Here is a 21898-nt window from a genome sequence, read left to right as displayed (position 1 = left end):
TCCATCCATGGACTCCATCTACACCTCCCGCTGCCGGGGGAAAGCGGGCAGCATAATCAAGGATCCCTCCCACCCGGCTTACTCACTTTTCCAACTTCTTCCATCGGGCAGGAGATACAGAAGTCCGAGAACACGCACGAACAGACTCAAAAACAGCTTCTTCCCCACTGTCACCAGACTCCTAAATGACCCTCTTATTGACTGACCTCATTAACACTACACCCTGTATGCTTCAACCGATGCCAATGCTTATGTAGTTACACTGTATATCTTGTGTTGCCCTATTATGTATTCTCATGTATTTTCTTGAATTTTGTTTAATTCCCTTTTCTTCCTTGTACTGAATGATCTGTTGAGCTGCTTGCAGAAAAATACTTTTCACTGTACCTCGGTATACGTGACAATAAACAAATCCAATCCAATCCAAAAGAAATTGCATACCCAATCCAAAATAATGCAAATATATCACCAATGTCATGAATACCAAACACAGTCCACCCAGCAATAGGAAAATACAGCTAATTATTTGAATTCAACCATTTACAGAAAAATATATCACTCCAAATGCAGCGAACCTAACCTACAGATTTAATATTCTTTGCCCTTATCCAGTGGACAATTAATTTCCCTTTTTCTAAGCAAGTAAAATAAGATAACCCTACTAAATATTAGTATTTACACAACGATATGATGTCAGACCATTAAATTGTCAATACAAAGTATTCACTGCTGTAATTTGTAAAGGAGCCAAGATAAACTATCACCTCAAAACTGACCATGGATTGTGATTTTTTTCATTTCACACCATACATATATTTTCTCAACAAAATTAGAAGTTTCACGTGCCAAGCATGTGAACAATGCAAAATAAAATAAATATCTACAGTCACTGTCAAATCATTTCACAATCACAGCTCTTCAAACAACTTTAAGCCTTTAAACCCAAGCTAAAATGCTAAAATGCTGAAAATGGTGAACAAATTTCAATCAGTAAAGAAAACCACAACTTAGAATTCCAAAGCAGCCCCAGTAACATTCTCACACCAAGTTACCCCTGTAACCATAGGAACAATCACTATTGAAAGGAAAAGTGGAAAATAAATTAAACGTGTGAAGATGGATGAGTCCTTCACAGGAATTTTTTAATATGGCAAGTTCATGATCTGAATCACGCTTTCTGAAAAGGTGTTTGAAGTGGAGCAATCAAGCGTCCAATTAAAGGAGGGTGACAAAACTTTCCAGGTCAAATCGAAGATAACCCAAAAACCATACTCTCGCGTATGTTTCAACAACCTGTTGAAGAACAGGATGGGTGAAACGTGTTCACAGGCAAATGTGTGAAATGGATGTGCAAAAATAAGGGGTGAAGACAAATCACTTTAGGAAATGAGGTGCAACGGTAGAGAATCTCAGTTCACTGGTTAGAGATGTTAATTCCCCCCCAATAGATGTGGTCATAACTTGTCTGTGAACCGTATTAAGATTACAGACCAAAATAAAGAAATTAACCTTTTCTGAATTACTTCTCTCCCTTTCTGAAGCACCAAATGTTGATAATGCTGCTTCATGGCTGCCCCCTCTCCCACGTGGATCAACTTTCATGCACAAGTTCAGTATTGGTAGACAGCATCATGGCCAGAACAAATTTTGCCCACAAACAAGTGCTTTGCAACTGAGTTGACAAAACACCGATAAAGAATAGAAACTTTGATTTTGCTCCACCTCCCTTGTCGTACTGATCAATTCGATCAGGGAGTGACATGCCCAGGGCAAAAATAGATAGTTGTTGATTCAACAGATCAAGATGCTGTGACAGATGGCACCCCCTAGTCAATACTGACAAGCTCTCTGAAGCTGAAAGGTAACAGCTACACAACAAATAAAACTGTACAGTATCTGTATGCCCAAACATAAAGCAAAGTAATGGGAAATTTGAAATGGTGCACTGCGTAAGATTTGAAATGCAGAACATATCATCAATTCTAGGGTTATGAGTTCCTAGCTTTACAACAGAACTTTTGATAATTTGGTGCCTTGACAAATCACAGGAATCTTAATGTCTCTGGGCTGTACACCCATTTACAAAGAACTAGAATGGACAAATTTACATTAAGTGATAGCTGTATCTGTGTGCTATAATGCACAAAGTATGGTATGCAGCATTTCATGTAGATTCTTCATTAAATGTGCAAAACATCTTTTTATCAGTGATCATGGTGTAAATTCAAGGGATTACTGTGTAATACATCTCAAAACTTTTAGCCAAGTCATATTCTAATGAACAGATGACTGAGCTCATAGCAGGATTATAGTCCAGTGCATTAACGAGTGATTTTGAAGGAATTCTAAATTTCTTATTTTTGAAAGAGCCGAATGTTTGGTAAGTCTTTTTGCTGCACCACAATCGCAACATTGTTACTTACAAAGTTATAACAGCTTTACAGGAAGACCACTTTTGGTTGAGTCAATGGGAAACAAAACAATACCTGTCAACTTCATTTTTAGAAAATGAACAAGAGGTCTAGGATCAGCAAAAATGACAATTTAAAATGGAAGCAGTGAAGTGCAGATCGGCAATACTGCAAGATAATCAACAGAGGTGGACAATGAGTGTTAAGAATTCCTTTTATGGGTAGCATAAATCCACCCATCATTCCAACCCCCTCACAAATCTGCATCCAACAACCATGTAGAAGAATGAGAACAGAGCAACTTACCAGTGTGTCCCAATTTGGGTTTGCCTCGCGATTCAAATCTGAAGGCAAGTTGTATAGGTCGGCAAACAACGGTGCTAGTACAGATTACTCCAAGGTACTGCATGAGGACATCGCCAATAGTCTCTTCGTGCTACAATTTAGAAAAACAAAGAATTAAGCTCTCAATAATCACCTCTTAACAGACTGCCAAGCACTGTGCAGTTAAAATGGCAGCCCAAATTGAAATTCTGATCATTATAGACAATTACACTGAAAACTATTGGTTTGAAAAAAGGGAATGTCATCAACACATTGTACTTTATCGGTATAAATGGCAAAGTACAACAGATTTTTTTCTGTTGGAAAATAACAATGGACCAATTAAACTGGTTAAGCACCACGTTAAAAGTGTAAAACGAGAAAGTAAGACAATGGATGAAGATGAGTGAGAACATAGAACAGTACAGAACAGGCCCTTCGGCCCTCGATGTTGTGCCGAGCAATGATCACCCTACTCAAGCCAACGTATCCACCCTATACCAGTAACCCAACAACCCCCCCCATTAACCTTATATTTTAGGACACTAAGGGCAATTTAGCATGGTCAATCCACCTAACCTGCACATCTTTGGACTGTGGGAGGAAACCGAAGCACCCGGAGGAAACCCACGCACACACGGGGAGGACGTGCAGACTCCGCACAGACAGTGACCCAGCCGGGAATCGAACCTGGGACCCTGGAGCTGTGAAGCATTTATGCTAACCACCATGCTACCGTGCTGCCCTAGAATGGGGAGAAAGGCTGAGAGAGAAAAGTAACAAAGGTTGGAGATGAAAGACTGCCCAAACCACATTTGGGGTCTCAAAGAGTTGTTAGAGAAGCTAACTCAGATACGGGAACAATGTTCAAGGCTTGAGAGAGAAAAAAATTTAACGGCATTTGTATAGCATCTTTAACATTCTCAGGACATCCCAAAGTGTTTTAACCCTAAATGAATTAGCTTTTGAATTGCTGTCACTATAAAGTATGCAAAGGTAAGAATCACTGAAACGCAGAAAACTATTTCCTTTGAGATAGCCTTAGCAAAGGAAATTAAAGATCAATTTGAGATCAAGGGAGGAAGGGCACGAATATTAGTAAAGTAGGACTGGGATTAAGGGTAGAACTGAAGGTGGGAGTGTAAAACAGGTGGTCAGTCCCGCAAGAGATTAATAAACTCTTTCTCACTTGAGAAAAGAAAGAAAGAAGGTCATGGAAATGATCGCAATATACTGTAGTCAACCACAACTTGAGGATTAAAGAGGATGGTGCACTGAGAACATGCAACGATAGGGTGGATGCTGGGGGGGGGGGATAGTATGCAGAATAATATGCAGAATGAATAAAGTGGGAGAGAGGCAAAGCTATGGGTTGATGGAGAAAAAAAAGATGTGCAAGGTGAGCAATCAACTGCACCAGAATGTGATTTGACAGAAAACCAGACTGTCATGTCTGTGGCTTTGGCAAGAGACCATATAATTGTGACTTTTTTTAGAATTACAAAATGCTATATTCTGTTTCAGGAAATGGTGGATGATTCACTATTATGCCCTAGCACAGAGTCCCAGAAGTGAGAAAAATTAAGAAAATTGTTGGAATGACTATGCTGAAACCATTCATGGATTTGGGAAGAACATGCAAAATTAACTGTTTTAAGATAACCAGCTTTCTCAAGTATAAGTGGAACAGAATAAAATTCTCAAGGACTATTTACTTCCAAGGGAATACTCAACGGTTTCAAAATGAGAAAATAGGAAATAGCGTGCCCTTAGTGCTCCACTGCAAAGTTACTTTAGTCAAAATGAAATTAAAATAAAATTTTCATCTTTTAGCAAATAATTTCAACTGTCACTGACATTTATATAGCAACTTTCATGTAGTAGAACTTCCCAATTATCCATCATCAAGCGAGTCCCTAGCCACCATAAATGCAACAACAGTCACCACTGTTGTTGTGATTGATACCTGGAACAAGTGATACTGAAACTCATTGGAGACTGGCACCAACAGGCTTCCTATGACCAGTGTGGTACGAAAAGCTTTCAATTTGGCATTGAATTGTTTCAATATTAGGTCAGACACTGGGGCTGGAATAGTAAAATGAATTTGGACGCATTTTAACCAGAAGACACACTGCTCCACCTTATTTATCTTAATTTGTTGCAAAATGGATATGGAATTCTTTTAATAAGTAATCAGAGATTCCAAAACAAATTCAGCACAAAAATCATGATTTGTTTTTTGAACTACAGAGCAGTAGACAGCTTTAGCTTCTTTCAGAAAGCATGAGTTGCTCTGGATTTAATAGGCCTGGTAAGGATGTTATGTCTTAACATATCTAGTAGTTATGAATTAAGAAATGGCTCAACATTAATTGCAAGACAACTGTAGAATACAGTTTTGGAAGTGAAGACATTCCCATGTCCTGGTTTATATTTCTCAAAAAACACCAAAAATAAATTAACAGGTCATCCATTTCATTTTGGTCTGTGGGACAAAATTGTGCACAAAATGGCTGCTGCATTATCCAATGTAACACTAGCACTTAGATTTAATGGATGTCAAACACCACAAAATCTTTCAAACAAAGGTGACACATCAATACAAGTGTTTGCTCTGATTTGGTGCCATTCCTGTGACTGTACAATGAAAATACAGAGTGAAATTCTGTACCCAAGGAACTAAAGATATAATTGTTTTGAAAGCATATCCCTCATTAAAAAGAGAAAAGGGTGTTCGCTCACCAGTTCATTTCCATTGCGGCCCTTGTACTGAAAGTACACCTTCCCCCTTGGGCCAACGTGTTGTTGTAGTCCTTCCCACTCTGCTGAGCTGAGTGCCAGCAGGTCAGCCACCTGTTTATCTTTACAGTACACCCGTGCCTCTGCAGTTCCATCCTCCACAATAACACTGCAATAAAATGGTTCCCAATATTAGTTCAGGTCAATAAAACTCACGATCACAGGTCACCATAAGTCACTAATGCCCTTTTCCTTGTGCAAATCTCAAACACCCAAAAAGAAAACTTAGTCAGGTTGGAAGTAAACTGAATGGAACAAGTTGGACAGCTTAGTCTATCAAGAAACCCTTCATCCAATATGAAAGCCATGTGGGTTATTAGGGTTTTGGCAAGTGGCATAATTCAGCTTTCAATTTCCTTGTGATACTGATTGTCTATGATTTGCAACCCAAATTTCTGATTCTCACATTTTATTTGGTTATTTCAGAAAAACAAACAGCTTCAAGGTTGCAACATTGGACAACAAACTGATGAAGCAGGGACATCAGTTAAATTGGAAAGGGAAGTGATATTTTAAAGGTGGAAAGTCAGGGGTTATGCTGAAGGATTGTTAATGTAGTTTAAAACTCAGTTCACAGTGTAGAAGTTCATCCAGGCTTATGCACTCAGGTTGATCTTCAACAAGATTTTAGTCAGTGGCAGAATCAGGGGCTTAAGCACAGTTTATCAGGCCAAATAGAATTGCTTATATCTCAGATGTGGAACAGTGAAAATGCCTTTTGTCAGCATACACAAAGCTAACTTATGTTGTAATGACAATGTGGCATGTGCAATTTGGAACATTATTCGTTTCACCAGGTGGCATAATGGTTCAGATTACTTAAAAAAAGAAACAGCGAGAATTGCAAAGACACTATTTTAAAATGGCTGCAGATGTCACCTGACCTACAAATTGGCCAGGTTTTTCAAAGCCTCTGAACTTGGATTACTATCGAACAAGTCTGGGAAGTTTGCATGATTGACTTCACACCTGATATTGTCTGAACTTTCTGCAAAGCATAAGGACAATAGGCCACCAAACCCCAACTACAGAACTGCTAGGAACAAAGAAGTACTTACGGAACTTTATGCAAAGAGGGTGCCTATTTGTTGTGATAGCATCTTGTTAGATTTGTCAATGGGAGATCTAAACTCCTTCATTAAAATGGATTGCCCTTTATTGCGTGCCAAGAGCAGCAGTCAAATGATCAGAACCCGACTTGCGAAAAGCTATGATTATAAGCTTGTCTGCTTGTTCAGCACGAGTCTGCAGAAAGCACCATCTGATGTGTTGGGTACTCTGGATCTGTGAAGACTGCGTTTACCCGAGCAGTAACATAGACAGGCTGCCAACACTTGTAGAAGTACAACTCTATTTTATTTAACTACGAGCTGTTAAACATACTTGCACTGTGGGTCGACACTATGTTAGGTTGACTGAAGACCTATGCCTAACCTGACCAGCCTATACTGCTAGCACATGGTGGAGGTTTGTGCTACTGACTGCGGGCTCTGTCTGTCTCAGAGGCTGCATCCCGAATGAGCGGGAAAACTAGTGCCCTCTGGCTTTATAGTAACCGTGCCCTATCTGGTGATTGGCTGCTGTGTTGTGTGTGTTGATTGGTCTTGCAGTATGTCAGTCAGTGTGTGTCTATGCATCATCATATACTTATCTGTATATTATGATATCAACATCTAGAAAGCATCTACAGAATGTCTATAGAATCCCTAAAGTGCAGGAAACCATTTGGCCTGTTGACTATGCACCAAACCTCTGAAAGAGCACCCTATCTAGGCCCAATCCACCACCTCATCCCAGTAACCCCAGTGGACTTGCACATCTTTGAACACGATGGGCAATTTTAGCATGGCCAACCCACCAACCTGAACATCTTTAGACTGTGGGGGAAACCGAAGCACCCAGAGGAAACCCACAGAGACAAGGGGAGAACCACACAGTCACCCAAGGGCGGAATTGAACCCAGGCCCCTTGTGCTGTGAGGCAGTGCTAACCACTGTGCCACCCTGTCACTGAACAAGCCATCAGCATGTTGAAGATGGATAGGTCAGGGACAATCCTCCTGGATGAATTAGCCAGCGCCTCCGAATGGTTATGGTGTGCTGCGCTGTGCACAACATTACACAACTGATTTGGACCCACAGGAGGAACAAGATCTCCTTCAGATGATGTGATAATACATGGGAAGGACAGCGATGAAAGAAAGGCAGCTGCAGGGTTGGTAGGGGGCTCTAATTAGGGGTTGCACTTAATAGTGTACGGTTATGTTGAACCAGAGAACTGATGTCAGAAATATAATACTCACTCTCCATTCTCATCAATGCCACTAACGGAAAGCTTTCCCACAAACAGCCAAGCAACCCTTGTCCATTCTCCCATTAATCCATGTCAATTAATTCCCATTCATCATCAAGGGAATACAAAGTTCCTTACCACCTAGCAACCAAGAATGGTCAAGGTAGGGAAGTGGTGCAAATAGATAAGATTTATGTGAACTAAACAGAACATTCGTAACAAAACATTCACATATACTAATGCTCATATCCTTGTGCAATTACAAAGCTTCACTTTTCCTTTTGCCAACACTCTTGCATGATGTACACCCTATGGCTTCAGCAGAGGTAGTGGCAACCTGCTCAAATTGCTGCAGTAAGTGCTCAGATGCTCTAGGCCAGTGTCTTCAAACTTTTTTCCCCCCAGGACCCACTTCATTAACCGGCTAGCCTTCACGACCCATACCAGCCGACCTTCGCGACATACTATTTTGCTTAGCTTTAATGCGACAGATGACCTAATTCCAATCAGGTTCACAGGAGGGTAATGCTCAAATCCGGTGCAGAGTTCAGCCGATTCTTTTGAGCCGTCTTCTTCTTTGTGAGGTTGGAAAACCCAACATCGCACATGTAGGTCTTTGAGAAGGGCAACAGCAACAAAATACTTGTTTTACTCAGCACTAGATACTCCTCGGAAACGCTACACCAGAATGATGACAGCTCATGGACTTATGATGTGTTTTTAATGTGCTATCACAGGTGAGGCACAGAAGTTCAGTCTCTTAATTTAGAATCAGCTGCAAGTTAAAAATTGACTCTAGGGGCTCAGGCGCAAAAGGATTTTTCACCCTCACCCAGCACCTCTTCTTTTTCAAAACCTGAAACTTCTCCTTTGGATCGTAGCAACACAAACTGTTGATCAGCGCAATCAGATACGACTGAATAAGGCTTGCCAGTCTATTGACAGTTCCCTTCGATGTGCGTAGGAGTGTTGGGAACATGTAGTAGTTTTAGCTTTGTACTCGCACTTGACAAACTTTTATTTACTTTTGGAAATCATCTATTTCTCGCAAGTAATCATCATCCTTCCCTTGCAATTTGAGGTTCAGTTTGTTTAGAATTGAAAAGATGTCTGCAAGGTAAGACATAGTTAGCTTCCAAGTTTCATCAGCAAATGAATCAGCCAGAGGGGTGATTTCTCAAGAAGGAAAGCGTGGATTTCAGACCTGTTTGTAAACTCCGAAAAACACAAACCCTTGACAGCCAACGTACCTTTGCATGGAATAAATATATGCACTCATCCCCCTATCAGAACACAAGAGCCTCAAAAAGCCTGGTATTGAGTGCGCAGTGTTTAATGAAATTCACAATTCCTTTCAACACCATTTCAAGATCGGATGGAATTCCTTTTGATGCCAATGCATCATGCTGAATAAAACAATAATTCCAAACAATGTCCAGCTGCCTCCTTAATCCTATTATAACTCAGCTGTTTTTCCCAGTCATGTTGGCTGCCTAATCGCTTGTGAATCCTCTACAATGAACCCAGTCAAACCCGCACTTTCCACCCACGCAACTATTTAATGCTTCAAAAATCTCTGTGCCAGTCGTGCTGGTTGGTAATGTCAGACAGCAAATCCTCAATGAATTCATTGTGCCAAACATACTTAACGTAAACTACACTGTTCACAATCGGAAACATCTATACTTTCATCCAGTTGTATTGAGAACTCCTGTGTTGACTTTAAACAAGAAATAAGCTGAGCTTCTAGATTCTCAGCAATATCACAAATTCGGTGAGTCACATCACTAAATGGGATGCATTTCAGTTGACCTCTGATTTGGGACCTTATGAGCTGTGTCTAATGTTGCAGGGGGAATTTATCTCTCTGCTACAGTGTGGGGCATCTCTCTTAAAGAGACTAACTGTGCTTTGTCAATCAATGTAACATTTCTGCTAAGGGAGCTGATGCTTTAATTTCTCGCTGCATCCTTTGAACAAAACCAAGAGGTTTTTCCTCAAACTCGTCATGCTTAGTCTTCAAATGCCTTTGAAGTTTTAAAACTTATGTGCCAGTACATCCCTGTATGTGACACATGGGCATTGCATCCTAATTTGCATTGGCATAATTAACAAAGCCATATCTCAAGAAATCATCTTTGTTCCCGGTTTCAAATTTTTCTTTGTTGGCTGTTCACCAGAGACCCTGGAGCACTGTACAGAGGTAACACTAGCACTGCTTTGTCCTGTTGTGGACTCTCCTCAACAGCTCTTTCCAGCAGATTCAGTTGTGAGATCCTGGCCTGTTTGTTTCTCTTGCCCTCTCTTCCTTAAACAAAACATTCCATCTTTAGTTCTTCACAGTTCTCGTGCCTTGCTTGCTCGCAGCTGGAAAATGGAGCAATCGATCCTCCGTGTTTTTGCGTCAAAAGCATGGGTGTACAGGGCACATGACATCAGTGTACATGCCAGGCATGTGATCTTCTCTCTGCCACCACATCTGGCCAGAAGACTGCACTGTTCCATTTAAAAGCTGGCCACGGCTGGTATTCTCAATTTGAAAGTCGGGCAGGCGGCATTCTCAAATTTAAAAGCTGGTTGCTTCGTGACGCTCCCTATAGCGTCGTCCCCCCCCCCCCCCCCCCCCCCCCCCAACCACCAGTGGATTGCAACCCGCAATTTTTTTTAAAAACCCTGCTCTAGGCCAATGTCCTCGGGTTTCAATTTCATGAGAGCCCCGCCAAAGATAGTTCCAACTGCACCTCTGCAGAGACAGGCTCAGCCGTTTTGTTTTTTATCACCTCTTTCTCCCTGCTATGCTCAAATTTGGACCCATCTCTGTTACTTTTTGAATACATCACAGAGATAGAGAATTTTAATAAATGGAAACTTCAAGTGCCATATCATCCATTTTGGAAAAAAGATGGATTACAGTTTGAAAGAGACGGTTTTAACTTACATTGTTGCAACGCCATTGGAATTTCAATACCATCAAAGAAACATCAAAAGCTTTATTTATTTTCTTACAGACTTCAACACTTTAGCAATTCCACCTCCTCAACTCTGTAACGTGGTCTGTTTTACATGCTAGTGTGTGTGTATGTATGTTGTGGGATTTGGGATATTTTGAGCTTTTTAGCAGTCTGACACCTTTTCCCCAAGTGAGTATTTAAACAGTAAAATTAATTTCTTACTTGTCGTCTCAAGAGATCTGGCTGCTTTATTTCGTCATATAGCTTTGCATACAGTCAAGTAATCTGTTAATTAGTATCATCTTGTTCCCCTAGGTGTACAGAGACTTTGGAACAGATACCTGCATGTTCTTTCAATTGAGTGCATTAAAATCTACCATCAAAAATCACAGCACATTGCTCAGAGCTTCCTTTCCCATCCCTGTCACGTTGCAAGAATCTAACGTTCACAACACATGTTACAGATACCGAAAGTGCTAGTAGCTGTGAAAATTCCTGACAAAAAGCAGCAATCGGACTGCAAAAGAATAGCATTTGGGAAGTGTCTTGCTCACATGCCACAATGAAAATAAATGACTTCCAGCTCCTAATCGAAGAAAGATCACATGGGAAAAGATGATCCAGAAAATGGACACAAAGTTTGAGGTGTGATGGGACAACAAGAAAATATCATTGACATTTAGTAAAGAAGGAAGTCAAAATTAAAGTCCACAGCATGGAGCAACTGTTGTGTTCCTAAACCTAAATGTTTGAATGTTATGATGATTTTGTGGTAAAGGGTCATTTCAACTTGCACATGTTGTCTAATCCTCACCAAGTGCATTAATTTGGAGTTATTAGTTAATAGTTATCTATCACTGGGATAAAGTAACATAGGAAACATTTTAGAACTAATCCTTTGCCTGTGGTTATTTCACAATAATATGAAGCAACATGTGCAAGAACCTGTATAAAATAGGAAAAGATAAGCATGCACAGACAAGACAAATTCCAATTTGTAAAACAATGCTGATCTTTTCTATCTTGCTTTGGCAATGTGGCCACCACAATGAAGCGCAGAATGGTTCTTGAGGTGATCATTTTGGTTCCTAATCCTTGGTGCTTACCTTGCATTAGCACGAAATACAGCAACTGCAGATAGACATGGTCCAGAACTTCTTGTGCATTTTCCCTAACCATAGAAATTACAATAATTATTACAGTTGCATTTCTGTAAATGTATCCACAAGATTTTATTTTTGAAAAAAATAATGCAACTGAACATTTTGCTTTCAAAATGTGTTGTATCTGCACACCATTTTATGGATCACGCTGAAGAACAGAAAAGATTTGGATATATCCAAGTTCATGAAAATACTGGCTTTTTACTTCACTTTATATTTTTGATGCCCCAATCTATGCTTATTTCCAACATAATTTTCTTTGTGATGCAAGTGTTTGGATATATGTACTTTGTGTATTTGGATATGTTTTATCTGTTACACTTATTTTCCTCACACTGGGGAGATAATTTACAGAGAATTCCAGCAAAAAAATCCCCAAGATATTTTTACTCCATCTTGATAACCAGGAATACGTGAAACTGACTTTTTGTAACTGAATTCTACGACAAATTAGACAGTAATAGCTCAATATGATCAAGGTGCAGCAATAAAACAGACTCTTCCTAGTACAAGGCAGGTTAACCCTTTGGCTAGAAATCCCTTACAAGTTAGTTAACTTACATTTTCGTTTAAAGGTGCTGACACTTTTTCCCCCAGCACTTTTTGTTCTACATGGCAATTTGGGTCCAAGTATGTCTAACTGAGACTCCAGTCATTTCTAGTTTCAAAACTGGGCAGCACGGTAGTGCAGTGGTTAGCACTGATGCCTCACGGCACCGAGGACCCAGGTTCAATCCCGGCCCAGTGTCCTTGTGGAATATGCACATTCTTCCCACACATTCTGTGGGTCTCACCCCCACAACCCAAAGATGTGCAGGGTAGGTGGATTGGCCACTCTAAATTGCCCATTATTTGAAAAAAAAAAATTTTGTTTTTGTTTTTAAATTCTGGTCTCAAAATTAAAACATACCTGTTTAAAAATGCTACTGCAACAACTGCAGATCCACTGGAGTTTCAGCCACACAATAGTAACCACATGGCAGCAAACAATTCCCTGTCGGTGATTCTCTCGCCCAGAAATTAAACTTCCAAGATACAACAAAGGCATGTCTGCAATACATGTATTTATTGATAAAGTGGAAGCAGACCTGAAAAAAAGTCCAAACATTCCAGATGAGACAAGTTATTAATCCCACTTTAACTGATTAAATTAGATCACTAAATAACTGCAGATGCTAAATATCCAAAATCAAAAATGTCTGAAGTACAAAAGGCAAAAGGGCAACTGATGCAAGTCCAACATGTCTTTATAGATGGCGACCTTGTTTTTATATCGAATTGCAGTGGCAAATTTTAATTCTTCGTTTAAACAAATCGATAAAAGCTGTTTCCAAAACAGATAAATAATTTCAGACCCAAATGGGACACGTTACCTTTTACGCTTCCAATTTGTTTTCTTTTTGCACAAAGCCAAACAGGCGAACAAATGACATGCTCCCAAGGTTTATTACTTTCCTGACTCAGAAGTTGGAGTGGCAAGGGAGTGACTATCTCCATGTTGCCTTTTGGTGGAACAGATGGCCTCACGAGAAGTGAGCACTTCCTGCTGTTCACACAGGAGACTTTGTACACTTATTGTGGTCTGACTTGTTAAAGCCAAGTTAATCTTTAAATGGTTTTTAAACTGTACTTTAATTTGATCATTTAAAAAGAAAATACAAGTTAAATTTCTCTCCTCTCAATCCTCCCCCGCCCAATTTGTTTTCCTCTCCTTTTCCTTTCTCACAAACACTGCATTGACAAAACTCAACGAGACTCTGGAGCCAAATTTCCATTTGCAGGCATTAATAGCTCTAGATTTTAACCGTAGTGAAATAGACAGTAGCTCTCTTTGATATTTGCAGTAGTATGACTCTATCTCTCTGGATACAGCACAGCAATGGTAGTTAGCTCTCAACTTGGTTTTTTTGAATGGTACACAGCAGGACATGTAGATTGAAAGACAACAGACAAAGATTGTGAAGATACTTTGTTTCACTATGCTGGGCTGTAAGGCACTAGCACAATTCTGTAGTTGTGAGGGGAAACTGGATGAGCTTAAGACATTGAGTCCTTAGAAATTAGTGAGGGCTGGAATTACAAGTCAACATGGAGTTTGAAAAACCCAGGTTAAGTTAAACCCAGGTTAATTCAAAAAGATTTTGTTAGTCATTATGATACGCCAAGTTCAAGAGAATACAATGTGGGAAAAGTAACTTTTTCTGAAAGTGTTATAAAATTATCTACTCTAGATCTTGCGAACTTGAGTAGCAACTATCAAGGTTTGTGATATCATGTTTATCCCCATAGGAAGTCCACAAGAAATACAAAGTTGAATACGGCTCTGAATGTACAGATTCTTCCATTATAGTGCATGACAAAATGAGAACCAAAATACCAACCTTACAGCCTCCAAAGAAGGAATTCGAAGGACAGATGCACTACTGGAAGATACATATTTGCAGTACACATTGTGGTACCTGAAAAACAATTTGGAAGGATTCAACAGATTTGATTCTTTGAAATGTATCTTAACTACAGTTTAAATGACTTCAATTCTGCAACTGGATTTGAGTACGCCTTTAAAATATAATTGCACATACTAAGCATTGATGTTAAAAGCAATAAAACTCAAACAGGAACTCATTTTTCAGTAATAATAGATTCCGAGACTTTCAGCAGTTCAGACAGCACCTATAGAGAAATGAAGAGTGGTAGAACTGAAATGAGAACCTAATTTCCTCTCTCTATCAATGCTCTCTTACCTGTTGAAACTTTCCAGTTTTTTCTGTTTGTGTTTCAGTTTTGCTCTATTTTATGTACATTTTTCTCAGTCACAGGGATTCACCCTAATTGTGCAGCTTCATTGTTTTGAGGGCTGAAGCGGCACAGAGAATTAAGCACTTCTGGACCTGGATCTTCATGCATGCAAATGTTAACACTACGTTGGCTGCATGGATGTTCCAGGAAATGAATTTGCATTAAATAGTGGCAAGGTTTATGACAGATGAGGCATTTTAATACGGGCAAGAGTGGCATCATGAACCAAGAAAGCTGAATTGCAATGTTTGCTAAATGACCAGGAACTGCAAAAGAGTGAATAGATTTGGAAGTCCAAGCACATAAATCATTCAACGCTTTTGGATATGTATGAAAAGCAATAAAAAGGCTAACAGAATATTATCCTTTATCTCAAAATCAGGGGGAGGGGCAGATTACAAAAAGGAGGATGTTATAGAGCCTTAAGAGTTCCGCATTCTGTTTTGGACATCCCAATTCAGGAAGCATTAATTGACTTTGGAGCAGGTAAGTTGAGCTCTAAATACTGGAGCTCAGACATTAAAAGTATGACAGGGTGCATAGATTTGGCTTGTAGTCCTGTCGTTAAAGAAAACTGATCTGATTAAGATGTTTAAAATGTTAAAGGGATTCAATGAGATAAATAAAGAGCAACTATTTCTCTAGTCGAGCAAGAACGAAGGGACCTAATCTCAAAATTAGAGTTAGTCCATTCAGGAAGCATTTTTTCCATCCAAACAGTAGGGGAAAACCTGGAACTTCCTCCCTAAACCTATAGCACAGTGAAATATTCACGACTAAGATCAATAGATATTTGTATGGTAATTGTAGCAAGGAACATGGTGCTACGGCAGATAAATGGAATTGAAGTACAGATCAATAATAACGTAACCGAATGGCAGAGCTGGCTCAAAGTGCTGAATGGCTTACTTCTCAATAGAATACTAACCTTGATGTGGTCCTCTCCAAATCATAAAACACCACCAAGGCTCCTGGTAAAATTCCAAGGGTGTAAGATAATAGCGGAAGATCTATATAAATATTCAAAGTTGCAGCAGTATTTTGAGTGTCACCAACAGTTAACTTCAGACCCCAGTCACCAGGAATAGAAATACCTATAATCAAGCAAGAGGCAAATAAGTTAAGCACAACAAAATAAAGTCACCAGTCAAGTTGGAATAAAAACCTTTTATACTCATCAACTCAGTACTGTTACTAACAGGGAAACAGTTAAAATTGTTGGGGCCTCACGGTAGCATGGTGGTTAGCATCAATGCTTCACAGCTCCAGGGTCCCAGGTTCGATTCCCGGCTGGGTCACTGCCTGTGTGGAGTCTGCACGTCCTCCCCGTGTGTGCGTGGGTTTCCTCCGGGTGCTCCGGTTTCCTCCCACAGTCCAAAGATGTGCGGGTTAGGTGGATTGGCCATGCTAAATTGCCCGTAGTGTAAGGTTAATGGGGGGATTGTTGGGTTACGGGTATACGGGTTAAAGTAGGGTGATCATTGCTCGGCACAACATCGAGGGCCGAAGGGCCTGTTCTGTGCTGTACTGTTCTATGTTCTATGTTGTTTGGAACAATTAAAACGTAGATTCACCCCAACAGGTAATTCCTTCCTCAGCCTATGTCAATGATTCTATACAGGAGAACAATACCCAGTCTCATAATTACATCCCGTTTTCCCACTTATGAAACAAAAAGCTTATTCTCAGCATCTTCGCTGATTATCATATTCCGAATTTCAATCAGGGGGAAATGCTGGACACAAATCTGCACCCATGGCGACTAGGGGCTTTTCACAGTAACTTCATTTGACGCCTACTTGTGACAATAAGCGATTTTCATTTCATTGTGACACAACATCGCTCCAGCAAATCACAGCATTTCAACTGTTGAACATACTAAATTTGACAATACACAGGACATCTAATAGTTTTGATACACAGTGGAATATTATTGTATTCTTACCAGGTGTATTTTTATCAGATGCAACAGCTGCAAAGTTGGTTCTTCTATTAGGTTCATAGCAGCTCCTTTCCAATATGATTGCAGTGAAAGAGACAAGCGATGCTGAGAAACTGCCAAATCATGCAAATATTAGAAGACTTTAATTTAAGCTATAAGTTGTTTCTCAAAAACAGAGTGCTATAATTCTTTTTCTGAAGTTGGTGAAATTACATGCAAAAGCTTTATTAGAATTTCAAAATTGAAACTAAAATTCAAAGTTCACTTCATACACTCATCAAAAGTCAAGCATACAAATATTTTTTTAATTCCTTTACGGGGTAGTGGGTGTAGCTGGTTAGGCCAGCATTTATTGCCAATCCCCAACTGCCCTTGAGAAGGTGTTGATTAGCTGCCTTCACGGAACTACTGCAGTACCTGTATAGGTGAGTTTTGTTAAGAAGGGAATTCCACAATTTTGACCCAGTGACAGTGAAGGAACTGTGATATATTTCCAATTCAGGATGGTGAGCAGCTTGGAGGGGAACTTCCAAGTGGCGGTGTTCCCATGAACCTGCGGCCCGTTGTTCTTCTAGATGGTAGTGGTCATAGGTTTGGAAGGTGCTGTCTAAGGACACTTTTTGGCAAGTTCCTCCAGTGCATCTTGTGGACAGTAAAGCACTGTTGTCACTGTTCGTCGGTGGTGTAAGATTGAATGGTTGTGAAAGGGGTAGTAATCAAGCGGGCTTTGTCCTGAATGGTGTCAAGCTTTTCGAGTATTGTTAGAGCTGCCCTCATCCCGGCATGTGGAAAATACTCCATCACACTCCTGACCTGTGTCTTTCGATGGTGGACAGGCTTTGGGGCTGGTGGACAGGCTTTAGGGAATCAGGAGGTGAATTACTCATCACAGGATTTCTAGCCTCAGATGTCCTCTTGCATGCACAGTATATGACTAGCCAGTTCAGTTTTTGGACAATAGTAACCCCTAGGGGGGATTCAGCAATGGTAATGCTATTGAATGTCAAAGGGCAATGGTTAGATTCTCTCTTGTTGGAGATGGTCATTGCCTGGCACTTGTGGTCTGAATTACTTTCCATTTGTCACTCCAAGCCTGAATATTATCCAGGTCATGCTGCAATTGGACATAAACTGCTGCAGTGTCTGATTAGTCGTGAATGGTGAACTTTGGTCAGTCATCAGCAAACATCCCCATTTCTGAACTCATGATGAAATGAAGGTCATTGATGAAACAGCTAAGATGGGTAGATTGATAACAATCCTTTCAATGCTAAGCAATTTCTTTGCTTCTACTAAATAACGCTCAATCATAAACATATTAGAAGTCATAAACAGCAGAGGCAAAGGACTGTTAACGAAGAAGTAAAAAAAGAATTGGCCAGGATTGTCACTTCATTTGCTGCTGAGTGATCCTGTCCAATGTGCATATGATAAAAGGTTTGGATCGGGCACAGGGACAGAGTTGTTGCAATAGTCCACAGTCCAAACGCCCATCGACACTTGCTGTCTGTCTAAGATTAAGTGTAAAGAATGGCTACTTGGCTATTGGGATTTGTACTTTGTAACCAACCTGCTACATGGCAGCTGACCCTGTTGTCATAGCACAGTGTAGGCAGGCTAAATTAGGCCAATCTGGGACTTCCACTGAACACCTGTTCTCAGACACTGCCAGCCAGATTGAGCGCATTATTGGGCATGGCCAGCACTACAATGATGAAAAAGGCAACCCAGTGGATCACGGAGACCAGCAAAATCCAGTGACTAGAGCAGGGAGGGTTTGGGCAGATTAGGCAGGTGGAGGTTTACTGCAGGAAGCAGGTAGGAAAGAAAGAAGGTGGTGGTGGTGGTGGGGGGGTATCTTGGGCACCATTTACAAAATAGAACGCTCCATCCCGGCAAACGTGGATTTTATTCTTTATTTAGAAATCGGGCTGACTCCAACCCAACTACGTATTATCAGGGGGAAATGGCTTAGTAACAAGACCAATACACCCTTCATATCGAAATATGGCGGTCAGGCTGCCACTTTCAGCATGTGCCTAACCCAAAAACACACCTAGCGGGAGCATGGAAAACGCAGCCCATAGTCTAGCACCAGTCACCAGCATCAGTAGAGGAAGGACAAAGGAACAATCGAAAAAAAGGTTGAGCCAGGGAATGACAGCTATCAACATGTACAAGTGTATTTTGAGCTTACCGGTGAGAGAGTACGTCTTGAACAGAGTTTATATGAGGTATTTCTGAAGTCAATTTTTTAAGGTAAGGCCGGTTGAGCTGACTTTCGGAAAGCTGAAAACAAAATTTCACCAGTAAAAAGCACCTGATACAGACTCTATGTCAAAGACAAAAACACTAACAGAAACCATGACACAAGCTCTATCAACACAAAGCAATGAAAATCATTGGATCTTGCTTATCCCCATCAATATAATTATAAACTGAAAATAGTGGTTCTTTTATTTTCCTATATTGTTACATTAGTTTATTATCTCTCATAGCTGGTTTCAATAGCTGGGATCTTTATCTATCAAGGTGGATCCTACAGTACTCTAACAATGCATAAACAGTAACTTCATTGCAGTGTTAATGTAAGCCTACTTGTGACAATAAAGATGATATATTATTATATATCATACATAAATGCATCCTTTCCTCACAAACCCCCTACTTTCCAATGCTCTAGACATCATTTCTGAAAGTAGTTATCTACGAATAACAAGACCAACATCACATGGAAACTCAATTTTTCTCTACTTTCCCTTGATTTCCAAATTATTAACCTACCTGGGACTGGTGTAAACAGGGCAGAGTGGAAATATACTGAAACTCCCACTCAGGTCGAACAACAAGGTACAGCGGGCAATTTGATCTCTGCAGAGTCTTGCGTGGAACTGAGGAAGAACAGTGTTGTTTGAAAATAGATGTGTCCTGGATAATCAAGGAAAAGATTGCAAATATTCCAAACTAAGAAAAGCAAATATTTTCAGATAGTTGAGTAATAATTGAACATAAAATCAACTTCCTCAACCATTTTCTTCTGCAAGGTAGTCAAAATTCATGCTATTTCTTTGCCTTCACAACCAACTAAAATCCAAAGACAACAGCACACTGACTTCTAACTGTTGTCACAGATTAGCGAGATTTGTGTTTCCTATACTCAAAATATTCCTCACAAGAACAACTTTTGATTTTCTTACCAGCTGTTTTGATGCGATCAGTCTGTACACTCCCCCCTGGCTTATCAGATGGTTCCACTTCACAGCTTTGCCCATGAACAGCATCTGCAACCACATTGTGAGAAAAAAGTGGTTTCAGGAAGGCATTTGAAAAAGCTGTTTTTCATATTACAGAATGCAAGCAAGGAAGAGAAAATTTATCAATGGCAAGAAATTTCCAATAAAACATTAAAATAATGGGGAGAGAGAAAAAAAAAGAGGATTACAAGGAAATTTAAGCATACAAATATTAATTTAAATTATTCATGCCTCTGGTGGCTCCGACTGCTCGCAAGACTGCTGGTAAGAAATGAAAGATGCGCACTGTTTAACAAGGAGCCTTTATTATTTATAATTGTTCCCACTACTAGCATGTGCAATCATGTTTTAGGTGCTTTAGGGGGAGTAAAACCAACAACCAAGTGCCATCTGGGTAACCCTGGCTCTGGGTGTGTTTGAAAATAAGGACGAGAATTTTGAATTTAGTTCTTGACCAGGAGCAAATCTAGGTTCACAGCATAGTGGCAATAGGTGACAAGGACTTGGTGCAAGTAAACAATTTAAACAACTTCCATAATTTAATTCATCTATCAAATACACTTCGGGACAGCATGGTGGCACAGTGGTTAGCACTGCTGCCTCACAGCTCCAGGGTCCCAGATTCAATTCTGGCCTTGGGTTACTGTCTGTGTGGAGTTTGCACTTTCGCCACATGTCTGGTTGGTTTCCTCCGGGTGCTCCGGTTTCCCCCCCCCCAGTCCAAAGAAGTGCAGGTTAGGTGGATTGGCCATGCTAAACTGCCCTTAAATGTCCAAAACATTAGGTGGGGTCACGGGAATAGGGTGGAGGTGTAGGCTTAAGTAGGGTGCTCTTTCCAAGGGGAGGTGCAGACTCAAATGGGCCGAATGGCCTCCTTCTGCACTGCAAATTCTATGATTCCATAACTTATGATCACTGTCAGGCTCACAAAATGGGCAGCTTTACACTTCTTATGCACCCCTTCCTCACAAGGCATAGAGTAGTCAACTACAAATTCTTGTATTTATCAAAAATTTGGTAAAAGCAACCTGTCTGCTATTACTTCAACAGTTGTGATATTTCATGATACAGACTACATTTTGGCCAAGACCATCAGACTTTGGCTATATTTTTCAGCCAAGTGTGTGGGGTGGTGGTGGTCAGTAGTGGGTTAGCAGGGTTGGGGGAAAGTTGCTTCCAAAACCAGTGGCATTTTGTGAATTAAAAATATTGTACTGGTAAGTAAATGCCAATCTATATTGCAACACTTCAAACATTAATTCTACACCGATAACGAATACAACCAAACCATACTGCAAGTTCAACATATTGTGTAAAAGCTTGGGTTCCCTCACTTAGGCCAAGTGCCGCCATTTACATTTAAAATGACTCCTCATATTAGTGACATTAATTGTTCTTAAATCTGCTTAAATTCTTAGTAATTGTAAAAAACATATAAAGTGGTGTTGGTATAGAAGTATAAAGTGGTGTCGGTACAGAGGTATAAAAACTAACATAAGTAGTGGAAATTAGGCACCCTACAGAGAAAACGTGTGATGGAAAAAAACGAGCCTGCACTTGAGACGAACACAAACTTTGGACACAATTCATAAAATTGATCTTTTCCTTGCAAGAATTTTGGAACCCATCCAAATTACTCAAAAGAATTCCTTGATCTGCCCAATATTGGTAATCTGTCTTTTCCCCAGGAGGACTTGGCAGCTACACTAGTATTAACAATAGATTATACTATTAGCCATAAAATATTCTACTTTTTTTTTTAAAGTCAAGATATTGACAAACATAATTTTCATGCTGTTCAATGGTTTCACTAATATCGTATATTTTTGAAGCTTCCAACGTCTTCAGATGAGACGGCATTAACTATTGCATCAATCGGGAATTCGGTTTTGGCTCCCAACCACAAGGAAGTGCACAAAAGGCTTAGAATGGCTCCCTCACATACACTCCTCAACTACAT

The 21898-nt window shown here is 40.1% G+C and overlaps 1 protein-coding gene across 5 annotated transcripts in view; it reads right to left on the bottom strand.

Annotated features, from left to right (window-relative positions):
• The window catches only part of ctc1 (CTS telomere maintenance complex component 1), a 119881-nt gene that overhangs the window by 13115 nt on the left and 84868 nt on the right, over nt 1-21898 (bottom strand). Inside the window, exons 14-23 of one of the 5 annotated variants that reach the window (XM_038813639.1) lie at nt 19882-19965; nt 19469-19612; nt 18882-18973; nt 16688-16800; nt 15671-15836; nt 14325-14402; nt 12854-13031; nt 11887-11951; nt 5481-5646; nt 2718-2847 (exon numbers count right to left, since the gene is read on the bottom strand). In XM_038813639.1, the coding sequence (XP_038669567.1) occupies nt 2718-2847; nt 5481-5646; nt 11887-11951; nt 12854-13031; nt 14325-14402; nt 15671-15836; nt 16688-16800; nt 18882-18973; nt 19469-19612; nt 19882-19965 (1216 nt within the window). Of the gene's footprint in view, nt 1-2717; nt 2848-5480; nt 5647-11886; nt 11952-12853; nt 13032-14324; nt 14403-15670; nt 15837-16687; nt 16801-18881; nt 18974-19468; nt 19613-19881; nt 19966-21898 lie in introns of those variants that run through there. The other 4 variants (XM_038813641.1, XM_038813640.1, XM_038813642.1 and 1 more) reach the window with 4 other exon arrangements.

Source organism: Scyliorhinus canicula, chromosome 12 (assembly GCF_902713615.1).
Source record: "Scyliorhinus canicula chromosome 12, sScyCan1.1, whole genome shotgun sequence".
Classification (NCBI taxonomy): domain Eukaryota; kingdom Metazoa; phylum Chordata; class Chondrichthyes; order Carcharhiniformes; family Scyliorhinidae; genus Scyliorhinus; species Scyliorhinus canicula.
Note: the sequence above shows the minus strand (reverse complement) of the source record. Positions and strands in the feature narration are given on the sequence as shown.